The sequence below is a fragment of the Triturus cristatus genome, chromosome 4_1 (genome assembly GCF_964204655.1).
Source record: "Triturus cristatus chromosome 4_1, aTriCri1.1, whole genome shotgun sequence".
Taxonomy (NCBI): domain Eukaryota; kingdom Metazoa; phylum Chordata; class Amphibia; order Caudata; family Salamandridae; genus Triturus; species Triturus cristatus.
In genome coordinates, this window is record NC_140585.1 from 476,573,810 (window position 1) to 476,599,228 (window position 25,419).

At 45.3% G+C, this 25,419-nt stretch overlaps 1 protein-coding gene across 11 annotated transcripts in view; it reads left to right on the forward strand.

Annotated features, from left to right (window-relative positions):
- PIK3C2G (phosphatidylinositol-4-phosphate 3-kinase catalytic subunit type 2 gamma) overlaps positions 1-25,419 on the forward strand; it is a 2,048,585-nt gene that overhangs the window by 500,253 nt on the left and 1,522,913 nt on the right. For all 11 annotated transcript variants that reach the window (XM_085652678.1, XM_085652687.1, XM_085652677.1 and 8 more), the window contains one exon: positions 17,007-17,109. In XM_085652678.1, coding sequence (XP_085508804.1) covers positions 17,007-17,109 — 103 coding nt within the window. The remainder of the gene's footprint in view (positions 1-17,006; positions 17,110-25,419) is intronic.

The following is a 25,419-nucleotide window of genomic DNA, read 5'->3' on the forward strand; positions in this document are numbered from 1 at the left end:
CCAGACCCGAGGAAGATCAGAAGAGGACTGAACCGGCTGTCTGAGAGGATTCCAGAAGCTCTGGACCTACTCCCTTTTGTACTTGGTACAAAGAAGTGGAGTTCAATGGTCATAAGGGTAACCTCCTGTTCAAGCTCAACGACAATACTAGGCTACAAGACGTGTTTCGTGTTTTCTGAAGATTCCCAGAAGACCAGTTCCAGCTGGCCATTGACCTGGACCCTACAGGTGCTTCTGCAGGAGTGACTTCTGACCCCCTAAGTGCTGTTACTGAGGTCCTAGATCCCTTTGCTGTGTCTAACTGGGCATCTCCCACCAACCCCTGAAAATCTGGGATGTACAAACCTTTTTGCTTCAAAGACCTTGAGAGGATCAAGACAAATCTGTGAAGCTGATCTGACCAAGGTGATTCCCGCTGGGCTGAAGATTAAGATTTTCTCAACTTGGAGTATTTTTGTGATGACAAAACGTCTGCAACAGAACTTTGCAGACTGTATATTGCCTCATGATGTCCTATTCAGCTACAGCCTGCTGCATTGTCCTGCTCAGGAGCCTGAGCTCCAAAAAAGCTGGGTGTGAATGAAGAAATCTTCACGGGGCAAAAGTGCCAAAAGTATCTGGCAGGCAAGGACCTGCCCTGGGCATAAAATTCAAATTTCTCCTGCTCTGAACTTCCCTGTCAAAAACCAATGGCTTCACCAGGACCTCGTCCAATGGCTATATGACTTTGTGGAACCTCCTCGACTACATCTTGCTGAAGACTTTGAACATCCATTTCTGAGACTAAGTCCCAAAGTAAATCCTCCAACCGGGTTACTGTATCCGAAACACACTCCATCGCAATTGACCTCAAATCGCACCTATGCCCCGACCAGTTGACCGCAGTTGGTGCTTAACACTTTTTGGTGCTATTTTTATTTCAAAATTTAAAATTTCATATCTGCCATTCTCCTTATTGGAGTTAATTTGTACTTTTAGTGATTTGTATTAAAAAAGTACTCTATTTATCTAATATTGTTTTAAATTTATAGTGTTTTGTTTCAACTTTATTACTGTTTTGGTATGGCCTTAATGTAATGGTTCAGTTTTGATAATTCTTTAGATTTCATTGAATTTCGATTTTCTAAAGCCTTGCTGTCCTCGGTAGAGAGCAACAACACAAAATAAAATGATGGACGAAGTGTTGAAACTTTTCAAACACGCACTCCTAGTCACAGATCTGGGTTTAATCAATCGTTATTTTGCTCGCCAAGTCATCCTAGTTTGGCTCCAGCCATATGCGGTCTTGTCCCTGCTCTCCATGGGAACCGTTCAGCCCGAACTGCCAGGCCAGGTCCTTCCTGGACCAGAAACAAGCATCCTGGGACAGGTTTCAGGGTATCAGCTAGGCTAGCTTTAATCCAGTGGCGAAGCGAGAAGGTGACCCACGTCTGGGAATACCCTTCGCCACTTACTGCGTAGGTAGAGATTCTGATATTATATGTTTAATTGATAAGAGCCAGGTTGCAAAACAAAATTACTCTTGATTCATTGTGATCAGCTATCACCTAACCACTTGTTCCCTCTTCCTTGAGAAAGTGATAGAGAATTGCCTGACAGCTCAGCAGTCAGCGAAGGTCATTAGGAAGGATCTTCTTCTCTCATCACAAATTAACTTTCACCTTGACTGCAACATGGAAATGGTTATCTTGATGATGTTGGATAACACATAACTCAATACTTATCATGGTGATACTTACTTGTTGATATTGTTAAATCTCTGCAACCTTTTACTGATTGATCATGTGACTCATTAATAATTTGAGAGGCCATTGGAATTTGGATACAAGGTTCTAGGCTGCTTCTCTTCCATCCTGATAAACTGTATGTATATAGCTAAAATGAAGATAGCTATGCCAGGCCCTCCTTTCATATCTGCATTGTATGCTCTATAATGTACGGTTTAGCGTTATGTGGAACATCTGATTTGATAAGTAGGACATCTTCATGCATCAACATATGAATAAGAATCTAATGAATGTTGGATATTGTGCCACTGGTACAAATCCTACTGCCACCAGTCCCGTGATAACTTGATTAAATTGAAAAGTTATCTCAACATTCGTCTGTTGTAGCTACATTTCCCCCTTCAATCATGCTTTCGGTTGAATTTTTTTATTTTATATTTTAATGTGCATATCAAATTCGATCTGTAATTGCTAAGAATAGATACTTAATTCCAGAGACAGATTTAAGTGGCTTTGACTCCCAAACTTTAGTCCTCTAGTGCCGCCATACTAGGTCTTTCTAGTTAGTTACTAGTGTCTTAGCAAACTTCACCAGTTTGGATGTGATGCTCTGAAATAAGAGCTTAACTAACCATGCCAAAGATAGGCCTTCATATTTATCTTCCAAAATAATTTTACGAATATCAGAGTATTGATATGCAGTTTGCAAGGTACAAAACAGATGAGTTGACACCCAACTTCACAACAATCATATGTACCTATTATCAGATAATCTGTGTTTTTGAGCATCCGCAACTGCGCAGATACCACTGCACCATTTCCAAGCAGTGTACAAGTAAATGAATATTGGAAAGATGTGTTATGCTATGTCTTCTAGGTCTGCTGAAATTAAGCTTTACATGTGAATAATGCTGATGCAGAGAGTGTGTGTGGCAGACATCGGCTATTTAACACCTTCTAAATAGCTCTGTTTCATAGTTTGTTACTTTTCCAACTGTTATACAATGTATGACACTGACATCATCACTTTACTCCTCTCCTGGAGCTTGTGGAATGATATACGTGATAAACACCTCTTGCCTTATATTATAAGGATATGGCATGCCACCAGGGTGTTACATGACCATATTGAAAAAGAAGACCAAAGGCTTAGTTCCTTCAGAATGTGATGGAACTCGGAGGTGACTTGTAGCAGTGCTTAATTTGAGCTGGTGGTGTCCGGTGCTTAGCAGCGCGTTTTCATGAGCACCAGTTCAGGACACATTCATTTATGGGGAGATGTAGTTATTTGCCCAGAATCACAAGAAGCTGAGCCTGTGCCGAGACTCGAACCTGGTTCCCCTGTCTGAAGTCGGCAGCGCTGGCTATCACGCCACAACCTTCCTCTTCCCGCTTTCATGGTTCTGTTTTCAGTTGCACTAACAGAAGAAATAGGCTTGTGCAAGCAGCCTCCTCGATTTTTTAACAAATTAACCACTGACTTGTAGTATCCTTTTAATGCAATGGCATATGGTATTTTATTCCTCAAACTACAAGGTCACACTATCACCCTTCCCACAAGCTGCTTTTATCCTTGGTGTCTTGCTGTTTTATTTGAAAGGGGACATGGTTATAGACATGAAGAATAAAAGCAGAATCTGTTGAGCAAAATCAAGCATGCCAAAAAGCATTTAATCTTTTGTGGCAAAAAATAGTATTCATTTGATGCAAGTTGGAATGAAAAATGTTGTAGCTCCAAATATGCACAACCATGCACATAGATTATATCTTTCCTGTAGTTGCTCCTTTTAGAGGAACGGAAGGGGGACAAACCAGCTCTCATTGTTATTTTTAAACTAAAGATGTAATTATGCTCTGTGAGCTGTCTTTCACCTTGGTTGCTCAAAGTTATAAATTATTGCACTTGAGCAGCTATGTCAATTTATTACAGGTAAGTAGACATCACACCTTGATTGTAATGAGGAAATTAGAGACAGGCTTTTAAACAGGGACGGCAGGCTGCCATGTATTATAAATAAATAGGAGCACAGCTTTTTTACAGTAGCAACCTAGATGTTATAAACCAGTTGTGTGTAATAGATCTCAATAGAATGAGCAATTGAATGGGTCAAAGGACTCAACACATTTACAATGTGGCAGATAACACAAAGGGAAAGACACAGATTATCAGTCCGGCATAACAGAGACTAAGTTAAACAGTGAAGGTACCCGTTTGGTAAAGGCTGCTCTAGTGATGAATGTCCAAAGAGTTGATAGAAAACTAAGGGATAAATGGATTCCGGGAGAGAGTGAAGGTTATTTCATTTTGAGAGTCCATCTGTGAACAAGGATATTGTGTTTACCTGGCTCAAATCCACATCCAGCCCTGAAATGTATGATATGCAGCATGTATATCTCACATACATAGGGAAACATTTATTAAACGTTCACACAATACAGGACAGCAGGCAAAGTTGCTGCATTGTGTGAATGGGAGAAAGCTGAAGATCCCCAAATCTACTAAGATATGTCACTCTTCAGCTCCCTCCCTGCGCGGGCGCACTTGAGGCGGCCTAGCCTCAAACAGGCCTCCTTGAAACATGGTGAAAAGGCTGCCTGCATTATGGGTAAGAATTGTTTTGAACAGGAATGAAGACCTTTCTGCACAAAACAATCTTTAGAGACTTCTTCCCCTTTCTATGTTTGCTGCCGACTGCAGCACACATGGAAAGAAGAAGTAATAAGGAGAAATAAAGATATTTCTCTGTTATGCTTCTGTCAGGTACGCTCAAACCATATATAACGCTTGCATGATTCAAAGAAACACAGAGCAGCGCTATGTTCTACTTTGTGTTTCTTTGTATTTACTAAACTTCGCAAAGTGGATTTGCGTGCTTTAGTAAATGGCAAAAATGACTTTGCATTGTGCTGTGCTACAAAAGTGATACAACCCCAATGCAATCTCATAGTAAATGAGCATGAGTGTATAATAAATATATAGATGTATGAAGGAAGATGGATTGTGCAAAGCAGACAGGCAATGTTGATTATCAGTGGTCAGACAGAGTCTTGCACACTTTGGTGTCAATTACAGCGAGAGAAGCTCATGAACACAATCAGTGGCTGTTGGACTTGGCCCTTCTGGCAGGTTCACCCCTGAACTTTTTTTCTTTTTACTGATGACTTGGTGTGGTAATTGTTTGGTCTCTGCGCACTTTCCCTGTGTCCCAGGGTAAAGTGCGTGCGTGCTCTGAGTGCATGTGGTGAGATAGGCCTGCCCTCCCATAGGAATGCATGGGGAATGTATGTGTCCCTAGTAGTTCCTGATGCGTGGGGTGTGCAGGCCCGAGTTTGGTATGTGCGGACTCGTGGGAGTGAATGCTGCGCGATGATGTGTGCGGCGTGCATGTACCTAGTGTGGAAGTGCCACTTCTAGAAGTGGGCACTTCTGTGTGCAGTGTGTCTGTCGCGTGATTGGCTGGTCGTGTCATGTGACGGGCTAGGGATTCCCCAGAGTCAGGATGAGTCACCCAGTGGTGAATGGGGAGATCAGCAGCTAGATGGGTGGGAGGAGTACACCTGGGTCCTGAATAGGACAGGGTTTTCCACACACAATGCTGGCCCCGCCCCCTGTGGTGCGACTGACGACCCTAGCCCTGCCAGTGAATAGAGTGAGGGGCTGAGCACATCAAGGGTGCTCCCCAACCAGCTGCGACTGGTTTTCCCCCTCACCCTGAACCCAGAACAAAGGGTTTGCCTGTATAAAAATGGGGCTGTGTCCCCACAGAAACTGTTCTCTGCCAGGATCTTACCTGAGGGGGGCTGCTGCTGCTGCTGGACCAGAGGACCGCCACCTGGACTACCTCCCTGCCTGGAGGCCCAGTGAGCTGGCTCTGGGTCCAGCCTTGCCCCCCACCCCTGCCCTGCTGCATGCAGGGAAGAACATTGCTGGACTTTGGTACTTTCCTGCTCCCCAAAGCACCTGGGAGCGCTTTAATTTGCCAAAGCGCTGGGAGCGCTTTATTTGTCCCTCAAGCGCCTGGAAGCGCTTGTAATTGCCTTTTAGCGCTCAGAGCGCTTTATTTCTCCAAGCCGGTGCCCACCCGGCGTTTGCCCCGTCTTTGCCGACCTTAAAGTCCCCTGGCAGGTGCCCACCCTGCCAGGGACATCGCCGTGGTCTTTGGCGGGTGCCTACCCCGCTTCCTTCAGTATTTAAACTACGGGTGCCTACCCCGCTTATTTTATTATCTCCCTACGGCGGGTGCCCACCCCGCCGTATATTGCTTTATAACGGGAGCTCACCCCGTATCGCCGCCGCCACTGGGAACTCGGGCCGCCGCGCTGCCTGCGGCGACCCGGAAGCAAAGGAAAGTCCCGTCTGGTGGTGGGCGTGGCATTGAAGCCCCACGCTGTGGGAAGGAAGCGGACGGGAGCCTACCCCGCGCTTCCCTGGGAAGAAGAGAGGGCGAGCCTGCAAGCAGCAGCGTCGCTGCTGCCCGTCTGAAGTGCTGCCGATCCCGCATAAGAGCGGAGCGGAGACGACGCGGGAGCCCCCCCGAGCAACAGCCCGGTGAGTTGAGCAGGGCTGGGGGGACTCCGTGCGCATGCTGTGATGACTGGTCCGCTCCCCCGCACTATTGTGCCAAACCTACGTGGCCCCCGTTGCTAGGGGCAGATAGTTGTTTGAGGGCCCCACAGGCTCCAACGCGGGCCGCATTGTTTTGTGAAGCCCAGTGAAGCTCCAGCTGGTTGAGATCTCACGAGCGCGAAGTCGCTCCAACGAAGGGGGCAGTGTTGTTCAGAGCGCGAGGCGCTCCAACGTGGGGCACATCATTTTTAAGCACTGGTGCGCTCCAACAACGTGGGGCACATCCTTTTAGAGCGCTGGTGCGCTCCAACGCTTGGGGGCATTCTTTTTCTTTGCAGAGCCCAGGGAGGCTCCAAGACATGCCATATTTGTTCTAAAGGCCCAGAGGTGCCCAGGCCCCAGTCCCTACAGCTGCCCAGCACTTAGTGGGCAGCTGCAACGTTTAGGTTGTGCAGGGTGCGCCTGGCTTGCGCAACCTGCGCAGTCGCGCCCTGACATTATTGGATTGGTCATTTCTGCACCCCTGAGAGGCCAGTTGGCCTGGGGGACAGTTTTACTGTATTGTGCCCTCCCCTAGGGTACCTGGTGATTTTTATATATGTACTTTGGTACCTGCACAATGTCTTTATGATATTCTCCTTCCTAAACTGTGTTTATGCATTGGAGATTGTTTTACTAGTAGTAATTATACTAGTGTGTTCTTGTTTCCTTTCCTGCACCTCTGAATGTGTTTATGCGTCATGTGCTTTACACCTCTAAATGTATTTTATGCATCCTGTGTTTAGGTGCTTAGACCCCTACAGGTAGAGTGATACTTAGGTGGTTGTTTTCTCCTTAGTACAGGTGGTACTAGTAAGGTCCTAGTTCCCTGCGTGATATTCCTAAAGGTGGTTAGGGTTGCGTAGGTGGTACTTTCTGGTTACCAGTAGTTACTGGTTGTGTGCTATATGTTCTATTTTTAGTGCTACAGTGATTGTATGTGCTATGTTCTAAAATATTATTCCTACGTTCTAAGTGCTATTTCTAAAGAGTGGTAATTCCTGACAGTGGTCCATGTGGCCCTGTCCCCTGTATATATAATCCCTTGTAAATTCTGCCCGTGCCTGTTGGCACATTGTAAAGTGTGTGTTTTTATCTAATGTGTTGTGTATAATACAAAGGTTATTTTTTATATAATACCTTGTGTGGAGTTTCCTTTGTGGTGGGCCTTGGGTGTTGTTGCTGGGTGCGCGAGCAAACGCTTTACACATCGCCTCAGGGATAAGCCTGTCTGCTCGTGCCAAGCTACCAAGGGGGTGAGCAGGGGTTATCTTTGGCGTGTAACTTCCTTGCCCTGACTAGAGTGGTGGTTTCTGCCTGACTTTGGCGCAAGCCTTAGCCAACCAGAAATCCCATTTCTAACATTGGTGATCAGCGGTGGGATTTGGACTTGCGTTTGCGCTGTACCGCAGTGGCAACTGGCCGCACTACAAAACTCTGCATTTAGATAAATCACATGGTATAGGGATTATTGTTTTAAAATTGTTTTTAATTGTCATTTCCTTGGAAATGTGTTTTTGTGCACTGAGTTAGGTGTCCCTAGCTCGGGAGGGTAGATCATCCCCCTTAGTGCATTGTGTTTTCTGGATTCACCAGAGGGTGGGATCCAGTGGTGGCAGCGTAATAGTGTCCAGTACATTTGTCCCCCGCCCTGCGCCCAGAGTTGGTACCTGTGTCACGTGGTGGTCAGGTTGAGGAATCAGGGGTGGTAGAAACTGCCTTACCCGTCCGAGGGGAGGGTTGTGTGTGGATGAGTGGTGAGTGGCACTAGGCAAGTGAGTGTGAGTTCTCTGGGTTAGAGAGCTTGCTGAATCTTTTTGTGAATTGTGTACTCCTGTTAAACTCAGACCCCTAGGTTCCCTGTGTGATCTTTTCTCTAGAACGTCTGCCAGAATGGAGCCTGCTTTTGATCTCAGTGATCTAGTTTATTACAGTATGCAGGAGTTGGAAAGGTTCTGTAGAGAGAGAAACATAGGGGTGAGCGAGTCAGACACTGTGTACGAATTGAGGAACTACATGATTGGATGGCAAGCAGATGAATGGGAACGTGAGCGCAGTGAGGAAGAAAGGGCCCGGGCCTCACACCTGGAGGGTGGTGGGTCTGTGGGGAGCCCTGATGACTCAGAAGAAGATGACAGTACCTGGACGCCAGTAGAGAGTGAGGACCCCGTAGGTAGGGAGTCCCTTGCTGGGTCCAGCGTAGAAGATAGCGCCTCACCCGTTTCCCTGTCCCCTGAGCGCAGTGGTAGTTTTCTGGATTCCCCAGTGAGGGTGGAGTCCAGGGGGGGCAGCAATATAAAGTGCAGTATAGAGAGTCCCAGTCCCAGTTCCCCGAGTGTGGTACCTTGTTCCCGAGAGGAGGAATGTAGGTTGAAGTTCAGGGGCAGTAAGAAGCTGTCTCACCAGTCTTGGGAGGAGGCTGTGGAGGAATGTCATGATGCCCTGGTGGACTGGTTGGTGTTTAACCCGGAGCAGGATTTGGATGGAGTACTAAATATGATTATCAAGGAGCAGATGCTCAGTAGTTGTTCTCCAGGGTTGCGCCAACACCTGTTGAGGTATAACTCTTTTTGTCCATTTGAACTTGCAGAGGAAGCAGACCGCTGGGAAAGGGCCAGAGGTTCTCTAGTGTCATTAGTGAGTGATTCCAACAATAGTGGGTCAGAGATCCTCCAGCCCAGCGTGGTGGAGGAGGCTCAGTGTAGCCCAGCTAGGTCCCAGGATAGCGAGGAGGGTGTAGGGGCTCGCTGCCTGGCTCAGTGGAGCAGGAGTGAGGGGGTGACCGAGGGTCCCCAGACGCCCGAAACCCTGCCTCAGGACTTGGATGGTTTCATGAGGGAACACCAAGTTGGGGACCTAGGCTGTCCTGTTAGTCCACTTGAGGAAGATCTCTTAGTGAGTGGAGGACCTGGGGCACCTGTAACCAGGGCTCCTGTGGTTCTGGAGTCTGGCGGTACCGCTCCGGTAGGGAGGGTACAGGAGTCCAGCGTGAGTGATTGGGGATGAGTTCCCCAGTGGAAGAGCCGGTGGGTCAGGGACTTCCCAGTTGGGCTAGGTTCCCGTGTAGTGACCAGGGTGATACCACTTCTGTTCTGGGGGATCTCCGCGCACTGTCAGGTGGACAGGGGACGGGAGATCAGCGCCAGACAGACAGTCGCTCGACATACGTGTCATTTGATAGCCTTAGGGGGATGGAGTGGAGATCCCCAGAAGTCCTGGAGTGCCAGGCAATTATTCCACCAAAGGTTCTAGGCCGGAGGTTGGAAGGCCAGGTTCGGGATCAGCCTGACCTGAAAGGGTGGGACGTCTGTAATCAGCGTCCCGACCAGTTCTTCTTCCAGAGGTACCGCCCCAGTTGGTAGGGAGCAGGGTTCTGGAAGGGGGTGCAGAGGGTGGGAGAGCCCACCTCTGCCCCCGGTACAACCTGAGGGGTTAAACCCTGGGTTGGAATGGCGTTCTAGGTGTACCCCTCGCCAGAGGAGGAGGAACCCTAGGAGAAGAGGTAGGGGGAGGAGAGCCTTCCCTGAGACTCCTGGTCCGCCTGAGGGTGTAGACCCTAGGCTGGAGAACCAGTGGCAGTCTAGTCCTGTCTTTCAGAGAGGAAGAGTGGAGAATGGCCGCTATGTGCCAGGGGTTACTACCCCCCACTCTGTGGTTAGGCAAAGACCAGTGGCACCTGGGTGGCCTAGGGCCTGGTCTTGGCCGCGGACAGCTTGGGAGTACCAGTGGGGTAGCCCAGTTGGTCCAGACAGTGGTGTTAGAAAGAATTCCATGGGTTCACCGTGGCGTAGAACCGGAGGGTGTCCCTGCAGTTGCGGGCCCGCGTCCGTGTTCTATCGCCCCAAGCAGGGAAGTCCATCACGGTGGTGATTGGGCTGCCCTGCGTTTTGGCTGGAAGGGGGTTGTGTTGGACTTGGCCCTTCTGGCAGGTTCACCCCTGAACTTTTTTTCTTTTTACTGATGACTTGGTGTGGTAATTGTTTGGTCTCTGCGCACTTTCCCTGTGTCCCAGGGTAAAGTGCGTGCGTGCTCTGAGTGCATGTGGTGAGATAGGCCTGCCCTCCCATAGGAATGCATGGGGAATGTATGTGTCCCTAGTAGTTCCTGATGCGTGGGGTGTGCAGGCCCGAGTGAATGCTGCGCGATGATGTGTGCGGCGTGCATGTACCTAGTGTGGAAGTGCCACTTCTAGAAGTGGGCACTTCTGTGTGCAGTGTGTCTGTCGCGTGATTGGCTGGTCGTGTCATGTGACGGGCTAGGGATTCCCCAGAGTCAGGATGAGTCACCCAGTGGTGAATGGGGAGATCAGCAGCTAGATGGGTGGGAGGAGTACACCTGGGTCCTGAATAGGACAGGGTTTTCCACACACAATGCTGGCCCCGCCCCCTGTGGTGCGACTGACGACCCTAGCCCTGCCAGTGAATAGAGTGAGGGGCTGAGCACATCAAGGGTGCTCCCCAACCAGCTGCGACTGGTTTTCCCCCTCACCCTGAACCCAGAACAAAGGGTTTGCCTGTATAAAAATGGGGCTGTGTCCCCACAGAAACTGTTCTCTGCCAGGATCTTACCTGAGGGGGGCTGCTGCTGCTGCTGGACCAGAGGACCGCCACCTGGACTACCTCCCTGCCTGGAGGCCCAGTGAGCTGGCTCTGGGTCCAGCCTTGCCCCCCACCCCTGCCCTGCTGCATGCAGGGAAGAACATTGCTGGACTTTGGTACTTTCCTGCTCCCCAAAGCACCTGGGAGCGCTTTAATTTGCCAAAGCGCTGGGAGCGCTTTATTTGTCCCTCAAGCGCCTGGAAGCGCTTGTAATTGCCTTTTAGCGCACAGAGCGCTTTATTTCTCCAAGCCGGTGCCCACCCGGCGTTTGCCCCGTCTTTGCCGACCTTAAAGTCCCCTGGCAGGTGCCCACCCTGCCAGGGACATCGCCGTGGTCGTTGGCGGGTGCCTACCCCGCTTCCTTCAGTATTTAAACTACGGGTGCCTACCCCGCTTATTTTATTATCTCCCTACGGCGGGTGCCCACCCCGCCGTATATTGCTTTATAACGGGAGCTCACCCCGTATCGCCGCCGCCACTGGGAACTCGGGCCGCCGCGCTGCCTGCGGCGACCCGGAAGCAAAGGAAAGTCCCGTCTGGTGGTGGGCGGGGCATTGAAGCCCCGCGCTGTGGGAAGGAAGCGGACGGGAGCCTACCCCGCGCTTCCCTGGGAAGAAGAGAGGGCGAGCCTGCAAGCAGCAGCGTCGCTGCTGCCCGTCTGAAGTGCTGCCGGTCCCGCATAAGAGCGGAGCGGAGACGACGCGGGAGCCCCCCCGAGCAACAGCCCGGTGAGTTGAGCAGGGCTGGGGGGACTCCGTGCGCATGCTGTGATGACTGGTCCGCTCCCCCGCACTATTGTGCCAAACCTACGTGGCCCCCGTTGCTAGGGGCAGATAGTTGTTTGAGGGCCCCACAGGCTCCAACGCGGGCCGCATTGTTTTGTGAAGCCCAGTGAGGCTCCAGCTGGTTGAGATCTCACGAGCGCGAAGTCGCTCCAACGAAGGGGGCAGTGTTGTTCAGAGCGCGAGGCGCTCCAACGTGGGGCACATCATTTTTAAGCACTGGTGCGCTCCAACAACGTGGGGCACATCCTTTTAGAGCGCTGGTGCGCTCCAACGCTTGGGGGCATTCTTTTTCTTTGCAGAGCCCAGGGAGGCTCCAAGACATGCCATATTTGTTCTAAAGGCCCAGAGGTGCCCAGGCCCCAGTCCCTACAGCTGCCCAGCACTTAGTGGGCAGCTGCAACGTTTAGGTTGTGCAGGGTGCGCCTGGCTTGCTCATCCTGCGCAGTCGCGCCCTGACATTATTGGATTGGTCATTTCTGCACCCCTGAGAGGCCAGTTGGCCTGGGGGACAGTTTTACTGTATTGTGCCCTCCCCTAGGGTACCTGGTGATTTTTATATATGTACTTTGGCGCCTGCGCAATGTCTTTATGATATTCTCCTTCCTAAACTGTGTTTATGCATTGGAGATTGTTTTACTAGTAGTAATTATACTAGTGTGTTCTTGTTTCCTTTCCTGCACCTCTGAATGTGTTTATGCGTCATGTGCTTTACACCTCTAAATGTATTTTATGCATCCTGTGTTTAGGTGCTTAGACCCCTACAGGTAGAGTGATACTTAGGTGGTTGTTTTCTCCTTAGTACAGGTGGTACTAGTAAGGTCCTAGTTCCCTGCGTGATATTCCTAAAGGTGGTTAGGGTTGCGTAGGTGGTACTTTCTGGTTACCAGTAGTTACTGGTTGTGTGCTATATGTTCTATTTTTAGTGCTACAGTGATTGTATGTGCTATGTTCTAAAATATTATTCCTACGTTCTAAGTGCTATTTCTAAAGAGTGGTAATTCCTGACAGTGGTCCATGTGGCCCTGTCCCCTGTATATATAATCCCTTGTAAATTCTGCCCGTGCCTGTTGGCACATTGTAAAGTGTGTGTTTTTATCTAATGTGTTGTGTATAATACAAAGGTTATTTTTTATATAATACCTTGTGTGGAGTTTCCTTTGTGGTGGGCCTTGGGTGTTGTTGCTGGGTGCGCGCGCAAACGCTTTACACATCGCCTCAGGGATAAGCCTGTCTGCTCGTGCCAAGCTACCAAGGGGGTGAGCAGGGGTTATCTTTGGCGTGTAACTTCCTTGCCCTGACTAGAGTGGTGGTTTCTGCCTGACTTTGGCGCAAGCCTTAGCCAACCAGAAATCCCATTTCTAACAGTGGCAATTACTTATTTGGAAAAGATGCCCAAATAAGCAGCGGGAAAACATCTTTGATGCTCTTCTGCGCCTCCAATATCTCTTCCTGGGATTTCGACCAAGGTCTCTTTAGTGCGAAGGGTGGGTACATTTGTTTGACACTTTTTTCAAGGCACCAGGGTTTCAATCATGTCTTCACTCCCTTGACTGGTTTTGTGAAGCGCAGCTCCCTCTATCAAGAATCACTGGGATGCTGGATTGTGTATTACTGAATTTGCTGATCTCCTTCTGAGGAGCAGTATTCGGTGCTGTGATGATAATTGCAGGTCTCTTTTGAATTTGGCATTTTGTTTTTGTATTGTTATGTTAATTTACTTGTAGAAATATGAGTATCTCACGTATCATGCTTCAATGGAATGTGTACAACTATCTTTATAAGTCTATTGATTGTGCTATGGGGTTTTAATGAGATTAATTGAATGCTCTCCCTGGAATATTGCAAGATAAATATGAAAGGGTCTGATCTATCAAATGGTTTACCCATTCTGTGTTTATGGGGAAACTCTTTAATACATAATGTATACGTTTACATCTGTCATTGAAGATACCGCTGCAAGACTGTTATGTTAGCTCACACTGTGCTAATCTAACAACAGTATGAAGTCTCATTATACACCAGCTGTGATACATTTCTGGATCTGTAACTGTGAGGAGCCTTTGTGTACAAATTAGGTCAGCAATGTTATTTAAAAGAATAAACGGACCTGTCCTGGTTAGAGTGAATTGTAGATCCCATGTCATCCGAGACACCAAATCTCAGGGCCAGCGTTTCTTAAATAAACCATACCATTAGTTCAGTTGGTTCAACTGAGGTGATGCAGGGATGTAAATACCATGGTCTATAGGGTTATTTAATTGAATGTGGTGTAATGGGTCAATGTGTCCATAACAATATGGAGACACAGTCACACCCTTATTCCTATTCCACTTTCACTTGTAATTCACTTCTAACATAATCAGAAGTATGGCACACAAAGTGCCACGGCTTTCTATCTTCATTCCTTAGTTTTGAATTATATGAGCATTTCACTGATATAATGATAGCCGTATTACTAGAATTAACACTCAATCAGAATATTTAACTTTGTTTAGTGGCTCCTGAAGGACGATTTAGAGGAGCTGTAGGTATCTGTATATGAGTAAACTGTGCCAGAAATGATAGTCACTTATAAATAACAACATCTACATCTGTGCTTGTCCTTTTTTAAAGGCATTGGGCATAGTCGTGCAGCTTCCTTTCAAACAAACAGTTGTGTAATTTATATATTGCAAATGTCATGTGCGATTACGTATTATAATGGAAGAAAGCTAGCTAACTTAAATCGTTTTTACTTTGCCAATGCGCTTCATTATGGGTAAAAACTGCACCCACAGAGAAAGAAAATAGTAAGACATTGGGTTGTTGGTTGAGAGGGCGGGAGGCCCACTCCGGGCAACAACCACAATCCTTTTCAGGGTGAATCACATAAGTCACTAAATTAATCTCTGCTTAACCCTCTGGTAGCTTGGCACAAAAGCAGTCAGGCTTAATTTAGAGGCACTATGTTAAAAATGTATGCTGCACACAAACCATATTAAAGTGAAAACATAACACATAAAATATCACAAACAATTTTGAAAAATATAGTTGATTTTAGTTTTAGGTAAATATAGCGCCTAAAGGTGCAAAGCATCACACGTGGTCATCTGGTCGTGTTAGACATAGGGAAAAACACAAGTTCAGGACGATGATGATTAAGTGCCAGGCAGTTACAGGAATCAGGTTAGTCCTACTGAAAGAGTTACCCTCTCAAAGTCTGTCAGTGCGCAGTGGAGCAGGCAGGGGGGGTGTGGGCTGTCATTGCTGTAGTGCAAAGAGCCAATTGGGCGTTGTGGACGGTGTTTGTTGGAGCTTCACATCGGCAGTCACCCTGGGTGGTCGCTGCTATAGTGAGAAGTTTAGATCTTGCGTTACGGGTCGCCGCTTGCATTTGCTACAGTGCAAAGGGCCTCAAATAGCAGGGCAGCACTCAGGGGACAAGGCAGACCTAAAGTAGCAAGGCAGTTCACATCATACTATGAGTCTGATATGGGTGGTATTTTGGCTCATCTGGGAATTTTGAAATAGGCTCTGCTGGATACAATTTCCTCCTGTTCCTGAAACATGAAATCCTTCTCAAGACTTGATTGTGGAAATATAAAGTGGAAAAAGAATATGAAATAAACTGTAGCTTTGATATGTGTAAATGAAGGAAGATGCAACATTCAGAAGTAAATTCAGTTAAGGATGCTCCTTGGCATTCCTGAGGTATCTGTAGTAAACAGAATGCTTCATACCATGTACAAGATGTCATGGTAGAATTTTAAACCTACTCAACACATGTACGAAAGTGTTGTGTGCTATTTCATTTCATCTTTCAGTTTTTACTCAACTGAAGATTTAATAAGCCTGAAATCAGTCCTCAAAATGATTTCTTGGTTTAAATACAAATGAAGCATGAGTTACAAAGTAACTTGCACCTACAAATTACGTTTATGAGCGCAAATCGCTGTGAGGAATACACAAGTGATTACCTTGCTGTCATACATTCTTATACTCCTCCAAAATGTTACCCACCAGCATTATGTTATCTCGTGTAAATACCATGAAAAGAGCTTTCCAAGGGGAACCCTCAAAGCTTGTGAATGCTTATGAGCATATGAGTTTGTGGCAATTAATACACTGCTCTTCAAGAATCTCATACCCTGAAATTGGTCGGAATCCCACCAGTCAAGGGGCGGAGTAAATGCCTTTCAAAATCTGGAAGATGAAGAGAAAAACAAACTTTGCGGGGTGTATGCTGCAACATTCCGAAAAGACCCTGGGATTGCCACAAGAGAACCATGTATACATACATCACTGAAGAAATGGCACCTTAAAACAATAATTGACAATGGCAGTAAGCATGGCTATAAAAATGTTGTATGCTAATGTGAAGCATTACAAGTAGATCATAAGTAATTTGGGGAGAAGATGTAGCCTTATGTCTAGAGCGGTCGACCTCAAAGCTGGGGAACCGGGTTCGAGTCTCGGCAGGGACGCTTAACATCCTGTGATTCTGGGCAAATCACTTAATCTCCCGGTGCCTAACAAACAAACAAAAATAATAATGTATCCATCTGTAACGAAACCGGTGCTCATGTGAAGAGCTCTGATACCTGATATCTTCGGGTCAAGTTTGCACTATATAAAACTCTCAAAATGTTCAATAATATTGGTGTAGGTTAAAAAGTCAGGTGACAGTTGCACTGTCAAGCCAGAGCTCAGCATCCATGAAGGTTAATAACTGTCCTCCTTCCATCTGAGCTTCTGCCAGAGAAAAACACCATAAATTATCTAGTTTTCTAAGACACTGTAATAACATAACAATGTCATGTGTGTGTCCCTGAAAATTCAAGCTCAGGCATCCAGATAAATAAACAAAATGATCGTAGCTACATAAAGGGCAATAATTTTTTTGTGTGGTAGCATACAGCTTCTGCCCAATCAAAACATGTACTCCTGGTTTCCAACATGTGGGTGGAGCGAATGCCCCTCTCTAGTGATGCTCACATAAATGTCTGGCAATAGCTGTGCTTTCAAGCCAGACCATCAAAATGGAATGCACCTGAAAAGTGAGCTGCTTTCCAGGCATAACCTGGAAAACATTTGGAAATCCGTGGAATGAAACAAGCTATGTCCATGAGGGAACGGTTATCTTCTGGGGGTAGTTAACCACATTCTTGAGACTCATCTATAGTGCATATGTGGGTTTCATTGGAAGGAAAGACTGTTCAATATATTTTTAACATATTCAGTACCTGTACCTGTTTCTGTCTCCAAAGAATAGATCAGATACAAATAATTCTGATGTTTTCACAAATTTCAGTGACCAGACTCTGGGCAGTCATGAGCAGATCCAAAAGGCCAGCTCAGATGTTATCCTTCGGCTACATAAAGAAAGCGCCATTGTCCCCTGTCTGGCTCGCACGGTAAGTCTTCTTTAATTCATTCCCTTCCAGCAGGTTGCAATGGTATCATCGGTTAAAAGATTGCCCATACGTGCTCAGAGGACCTTTGCACGCCTCCTTTCACCCTTTCTTATTTTCGAACTACGCGAATTTGGTCTCAGTATAAACACTTTTACATTTTTGTTTCTTAGAGTTTTTTTAATACAAATAATGCCTTTGCTTCAGTTCTTTTGCGAAACTGTTGAGATATTGTTACTTCTTTTCTCAATGATATACGTTGCTTATATTTGACAGGACGTTTTACTTAATGCTGTGCAGAGAAACATATCAGACCTCATTTAATGAGAATTGGATAGTAAGTTACCAATCAGAAAATTAAATCTAAGAAAACTCGACAAAAACTATGTGAAATTGGTAACTTATACATTTACTGGCAGCTAATTCCCGACTCAATGGCCTATATTGAAAGATATTGCATTGCTTTGGCCTGTTCTGTTTTTTAAAGACGCACATAATGTTGCCCTTATGATTCTGGTACTGTTGCTATCAAATTTCAATTGTCCTTGAAAGGTGTAGAAAGATGGCTGCATTGCACACACGCAGGGTGTTGTCATTCTCTTCCAATGCACCTACACTTTTTTAAGCTTGCACTCTTCATTTATCGAGCAGTGAGTACTCTATCCGAAATAGGCAAAAGAATGCAAGATCCCACAAACCTATAGAGCATGGGAGAGGATTACTGAAACACGTTCTTCAAGAGTGCGCCGTTTCTCATGCCATGCTCTAAGGCAGCACTCCAGTGAGTGTGGGACTTACATTGGAAATGGTTCCTTAAGGTATTATGCTAGATAGCTTGAGAGGGCTGTAGGTCATTACATCACAGGTCAGTACATTGGCAGTCGTTTTATCACCACAACATCGAGAGTAACTTTACATTGGAACTTCGTAGGTAAGATTATAATTTTTGAATATATTTCTTTATATATATTAAACCACCAAATGCCCAAAAGCTTGGGAAGGCACTCGGCAGGGAGCCAACCATCGGGCTTTCACTTGCTGTCTCTCCTCGGCATCGCGATTAATATTTCATTGCCTGACGCGTTTCGATGTTTGGCACATCTTCATCAAAGGCTTGCTGCAAGAAGTGTAACAGACGGGGCTCTCTTTTATTTCTACGCTCTGCATGCATAATTAATTAGTTTAAGACCCTTAGTGGGCTCCGCATAGTGCAATGTTCAATATACTGCATGCTGGGAAATATAGTTCCTCTTCGAGCACATATCATCCTTAAGTGGATGTCTGTTAGCGGTTCTGTTGTTAAAAGCATTTTCTTTCCTGAATAGGATTTGTGATGTCGAAGAGAGTCACTTTTCTTCTGGACTTCCTACGTTTCACTGTTCTGAAATTTGTTTGGAGCACAGCCTCTCTTGTGATGTAAAGAGACGGTGCACCTACCCAAGGCAGGGCCGCCGTGTGAAAAAGATTAACCACCAACTGGCACATGCATCAACAATGCCATTTGCGATTCCTTATTAGCGAAAAATAAGGATTCGCTAATAAGGAATAGCAAAAGGCTATGCATGTAGAAATCGCTTAAAAAATAGCGATTTCTAAACATTCCTTAATTGCGACTCGCAAATTGCGAGTTGCAATTAAGGAATACCTCCCCATTCATTTCTATGGGCCTAGAGGCCCATAGGAATGAATGGGAAGACATTCTCAATTTACGATTCTCAATTAGAGAATCGCAAATTGCTCATGCAATTTCAAGGGTGCCAGGGTGTCAAAAGGACACCCTGTTGCACCCCTGAAATCTGCATATGAGTACATTTTATACACACACATGCCCCAAGGGCATGTGTGTGTGTAAAATGGAACTTTGAAAAATGCACTTTAGTGCATTTTTCTAAGTTTTTGCAAATTACCATGAAGTTCAACTTCATGGTAATTTGCTCCCCCTATTAGCGAAATCGCTAATTTTTTTACTTTAATGCATTGCATTTAAGGAATCTCAATTTGGGATTCCTTAAATGCAATCGCAATTTAGAGATTCCTTAAATTGCGATTTTTGCATTTGGGATGATGCATCCCAAATGCAAAAATACCGGTCGCAAAGGGGCAGATTCTGAGAATCTACCCGTTTGCGACCGGGTTTTCTTTTGATGCATGTGGGCCCAAATCCCTTGCATGCTGCTCTGGGGCCCACTTAGGGTGAAAAAGAATGCTTTAAAATTTTTTGACTTTCAAACAGGACCTACTATTGGTGAAAATTGTTCTATATGGGACTACTAATCCCAGCATGCAAGCGCGTACTGAGCGAGGCATTTGGTAAACTATTTGATGTCACGGCAGCCCTGCCGTGGGGGACAGCAACATCCTTGCAATGGAAAAGGCGGCCGCGGGTTGGAACTGGATCCAGTCCCTAATGCGGCACAGCAAATTGGGGCAAAATAAACTTGTGTGCTGCTCTGGGGCCCACTTAGGATGAAAAAGAATGCTTTTACATTTTTGACTTTCACGCAGGACCTACTATAGGTGATAATTGTTCTATATGGGACTACTAATCCCAGCATGCAAGCGCACACTGAGCGAGGCACACTGAGGGCGGGGCCTGCTATAAATTAAGTGAATCAGAACGGCCTGTGACAGTCAGTCCACAAGCGACCTTTGAAAAAAGAGGCAGCAGCCTTGAAACGCGTCAGGTCTGAGGAGTGTGAACTGAGGAGCAGCAGCGCAAGTCTCTTCCCTCTTTAACTAAACTGGATGGTGCAATTTGCTTGGAGTGCGTCCCTACAAGCTCTTGGGCATTTGGTGAACTATATATATATATATATATATATATATATATATATATATATCAGTCACCTCTGTGTAGTTATAATTAGGTCAGAATTTCCATAGGTAAGGCAAATTATATTTTGCGTATAACTGTGGCGGCGTTTGAAATTTCTGCATGATAATTAAAAAAAAAAAAAGGTCTGCCACTTTGGCAATTTCATAGAAAGTTTACTGTCAAAACATCAAACGAGGAGTTCTAAAAAGTGTGATTTTTGCATGTTAACTCTCATAGGAAACAAGGGATCACATGTATGACTATTTATAGTGGTTGCAAACGGGATATATAGCTGTTTGCGACCATTAAATAGGTCTGTGGCATGAGCAAACCCTATTTTGTGGCTGAGTAACCTATTGCCGACTCGCAAAATAGGGTTTGCCACTCGCTTTTTGGAAGGGGCATGCCAAGGGCATTGTTTCCTAATAGCGACTTGCAGTGCTGTGTATGAAAGTTTTGAGACCGAAATGCGGTGGCAAAAAATTCACATTTTGCCGCCAATGGTAAGTAGGTGGTCAACCAGTCGCAAATAGGAAGGGTTCCCCTAGAGACCCTTCCTCTTTGCGAATGTGGGTGAAAATATGTTTTAAGAGCAGGCAGTGGTCCCACTGACCACTGCCTGCTTTTAAAAAATGAATCTGAGATGTTTAATTTTTCTTTTTAAAAACACATCCCATTTCCCTTTAAGGAAAATGGTCTGCATTTAAAAAAACAAAACTACTTTATAGAAAAACCAGTCACAGACATAGTGGTCTGCTGCTGATCCCAGCAGGCCATTATCCCTCTGAGTGCCAGTCATTTCTAATGAGTCGCAAATTGCGACCTGCTTCGTGAATATCAATGAGGAAGGCCCCTTGCTACCCATTTGGGAATCGCAAACAGTGTCTCAGACACTTTTGTACAATCCATTTTGCAAGTTGCACATTGCGAGTTGCAAAAAATTGCAATTTGTGACTGAACAGAATTATGGCAAATTTGGTAAAAAGTTAGGACTTTACTGAGAAGGTGTGATTTTTCTGATATAATTTACATCCATTAATTATTAATTTTTGAGAGATTAGCATTTGAAGAGGGGCTCAAGTTGGGGAGAAAATGGTTAGCCCTAAAGAAGTAGGGTATATGTGGTCAGCTGGTCTTGTGGGACTCCCAGTGCAAAAATATAAAATAATAATGCCATTCCGAGTGGGCAACTGAGCATTTTCTCCCATTGGACATTTCAGTACAACAGTACCGATGCTAGTACCATGGTGTCAAATGATCTGATTAGCTGGCCAAAACAGCAAAAATGTTGCAGATATCTTTACAGGACTTGAGGACTGGGTTCCTGAGTTCCAAAAAGATTTTGAAAAGACCATAACAAAATGGCCTTAACAAAATGCTTCCATTGAAAAGGTCATATAAGGGGCCATGGTGGGGTCACCATGATTTCCAGGGCCAGTTGAGCCGCCGGGCTACAATGGACCAGCTCTTAAAATAAATTAAAAAAGAATAATTAGGGGCAGATTTATGAGCCCCTTGCGCCACTTTTGCGTCACTTTTAATGTAATGTAATGTAATGTAATGTAAAGGTGAATTTATACCGCGCGGCTACCACTCCAAGGAGTATCTTGGTGCTAAATCAACCAGCTGGAATAGTTGAGGGGGGAAGACATAAATTCACACAGGTACCAAGACTACACCATTGCTAGGCAAGCCGCATCAGTAAGAGAAAAGATCCATGTTTTCAGAGCCTTTCTGAATTGAGCCTCCTGCGACAAGGATCGAATGAAAGAGGGAAGACCATTCCAGGCCTTAGCGCCCAAAACGAAAAGAGATTTGCCACCCTTGGTGGCTAGCTTGAATTTAGGGATGGTGAGCAGATTCAGTCCTGAGGATCTCAAACAGCGTGCCAGATGGTAACGTTTAAAGCCGTTTTAACATGGGAAAAGTGACGCAAAAGTGGCGCAAGGGGCTCATACATCTGCCCCTTAGGGTCGCCGGCACAAGGGTACCAGCACTCAGTGTAGTGTAGTCCCTATATTCCTGATAGGCACACCGCAATGGAATAATATACACTATAGATTTGACATAGGACTGAGGTCAGTATGTCTCTATCGAGTACATTAAACTTAATGACTTGTGTGTGCCAGCTAACTGTCGTAAGACAGGCTGCGAAGTACAATATGTACAGAGTTAGCAGTAAGATAAAATAATACTGCAATAGCATGGTTTGTAGCTATGACATATATTTATAAAATACATACATAAATAATACATGCTAAAATGTGAATACTCATCTGATGCTTCTAAATAGTTCTACCCCAGTGTACCTAACCTAAGTGTAGTACGAGGTAAGAAGTAGGTGCTGTTTTCTAAAGTATAGCTAACTATAGCTACAGTTTTGCCAAGAGTTGCCAAAAGTTTCTCTAAGTTCTAGTCTGCTCCATACCTTAGAATGTGCGAGGTTGGAATCTCTTTCCGGGCCTCGATATCTAACACCCCGCAAGGGGAGTCAGAAACACTGTTGCTGGATTCTCTGCGAGGAGGATGAAAGTGTCTGGTCAGTCCATCAGGCTGGAACTCGATCTCCTTCCAAACTTGCCCTGACGAACCGCAAGTAGGTAGTCGAGCTGGACCGTCCCGGAACCATGGTTTGCCAGGGCAAGTGCAGGTATATTTATACCTTGAAGGTGTTTAGGAATACCTATATTGACGTAGAAGTTGGGCATCGGAACGTCATGAATGAAGCCCTAAGGAATAGATGTTCATGCATAATAAATTAGTTCTTGGAGAAATCAATTTCCAAGCAAGGGAAATTCCTAAAGGCTTAAGAGTCTGGTTTTCCAAGAACACGTTGTGACGTGGATAGACGGATGTAAGAGACCATGCCTGTATTTGGTTAGCATGGACAATGCCTAAATAAGGGCTGGATTTTCTATGCTTAAATAAGGGCAATATGAATTGTACCTATATAAGGGCATGAATCGGGAAACCTATATACGGAATCTAAATCTACACACAACATCAGTACCTCCCCAAAGGACACTTATGTGCTACTATAATACCAGAAAACCTCTAAAAGACCTACAAAGGTGCATGGTAAACCCTTTGCAAAACACTGCTGAAGGATGTGCGCAGTAAAGGGGGGATGAAGTTTGGGTTCCCATGAGTTTGATGGGCACCCATGGAGAGATAGGTGCAGGGCTTGGCCAGACGCCCCAGCGGCAAACCCCTTGTGTGCAAATACAGTGGAAGGTTGGGCACCTTCAAGGCTGTTGGGTACAGTGTCTAGAAACAGTTCAGTCCCAGCAGCCACCTACCAATGTGCACGGCCAAGGACCATATGCTGTGTGGGTTGGGCATATACTCAACTTTGAGTATGATCTAAAAAAAATAGAAGTTTGCTAAAGAATGTTTTTTAAAGTGAAGTTATAGTTAGATGCTGGAAATCAGAATCTTATGCGTAATGTGCTTCCAGATTTTTGCATTGACTGTTTTTCCTGGCTGTAAAATTCTTTACACTTTGCCCCTGCTGACCAGGGGTAAAGAGCCTGTGCTCCTCCTTTCAATATGATGAAATTGGCATATTTAATTTGTTCATAAATCTCTAGTATATGGTACTAAGGTTTGCCCAGGCCCTCTCAATTGTCAACAGCGTACTGCAGCACACATTGTGCCATCCATAATGACAGCGTCAACATTAGGCCTGGGAGAAGTTCTAATTACACCGGAATAATTTGTACACTTTCAGTCATTATGTATTACTTTTGTGATGCAAAACTACTGAAATTATGCTATTATTCCAACAAGGGTAATTGAGTGGAATTTGGGGCTAAAATCTACAGCAGGAGTTCAGGAACAATGAACTAAGAGAGAGCAAGCAGCTGATGGCTACTGCTGACCGTGTTCTGTAGCATTTACTGCTTTTTCTTGCATGCTTGGCCCCATTTTGAAAATAAGAATGCATTTCGCACTAAGAAAATATCACTGAATGCTGCGAAATGCTTCTCATACAGGTACACATAATTAAGATTCATTTTGCTGTAATTACAAGCGATTATGCTAGAGAGAATTACGCCTGTTACTCCCTCCTCTGTAGCTCCAAAAAAGTTAATAGACCCAAAGTTAGAAATCTTTTATGGGTGAAGGCACCAAAAGAACCTGACCGTCGAGGGACCTTTTATGGGCACAAAATTGAAATTCCTTAATCCCAGAGCTTTTCCACCGAAAGTCAATGGCTTTACTGAGACTTCGTCCAGTAGCTATTTGAAGTCATTGAGCCCTTTTCAGCCGCAGCCTTCTGTCTGTCTCACTGAGGATTTTTGACATCCAATTCAGAGACCGAGTCTGAAGGTAAAACCTCCGACCAAGTCAATCCTTGTTTCTGTAGCCTATTCACACACCTTCACTGTTGACCTTAACTTGCGCCTAGGTACTGATCAGCACAACCTGTTTATTGCATCTGATGATTTTGTGGCGCTATGCTTTTTATTTAAATTTTAATAATGTTTAACACTTGTTTCTTTCAATGGATCTTTGTCTTTTGGGTTATTACAAGAGGTGGGTGCTCGCCTCCCCTCAACTAATATCCCAGGTGTTTCTATTAGGTATGACAGTAAGGTCTTAGCTTACATTTAAAAAAAAAAGAAACTCACACAAAGAAAGAATACAATGATGTTATACTTAGGTATTAAAATGAGATAAAAATAAACATTTAAAAATCCCTGAAATTTGCCAGTTATAGTTTATTGAACTAGCTATAACTTTTGCCCTCTCTGTGCATTGCTTATGACCTTGCATATTACATTGCTCATGATAGGTTACATGACCGCATTGATGTCATAGCTGATAACATAATTCAGTCATTGTGACAGCATCAAATAGGGTTTGAGGACTTGAAGTAATTCCAACATCATACACCTGTGCCCAATTTTCTATCCCCAATCAAATGATAATGGACCTAACTTTAGACCTGATGCTGAACACATAGCCTATCTCTCAAGTCACATTTGGTGGCTAATCACCCATTTAACAAAATTCCTCCACAGACTTTAATTGGGTCACTTGCTTTTCAAATCTTGAAATTCCTCATAAAAATATAGCATGCACTGTATTCAACTAAAGGTTTCACCCTCTTAAAGACTTAACATGTCCCACAATTTTACATCAAGAGGTTTACAGGCATGCACTAGCCACAGATAAGACCCCTTCTGTCAGGCCGTATGGACAATCCTCCATAATCTGTTAAAATACACTACAAACATTCCTGAGGTGAGCACAATAGCATAGAAACGTAGAGCTACGCTTCCAAGCCCAGTTTGAGTCAGGGAACAGAGTCTTGACCTAGTACAAAATGCATGTTCTAAAGTTTGAGATTCCTCCCAACACATCTAAGCATCTGTTAGAATCCGGGTTCTCTGGTTGGCACAGGTAGGTACTAGTGACAAGCAGGGAACCTTTCCTCTAGTCAGGGTAAGGGGTTACACTCCTAAAATAACCCCTGCTCACCCTCTAGGTAG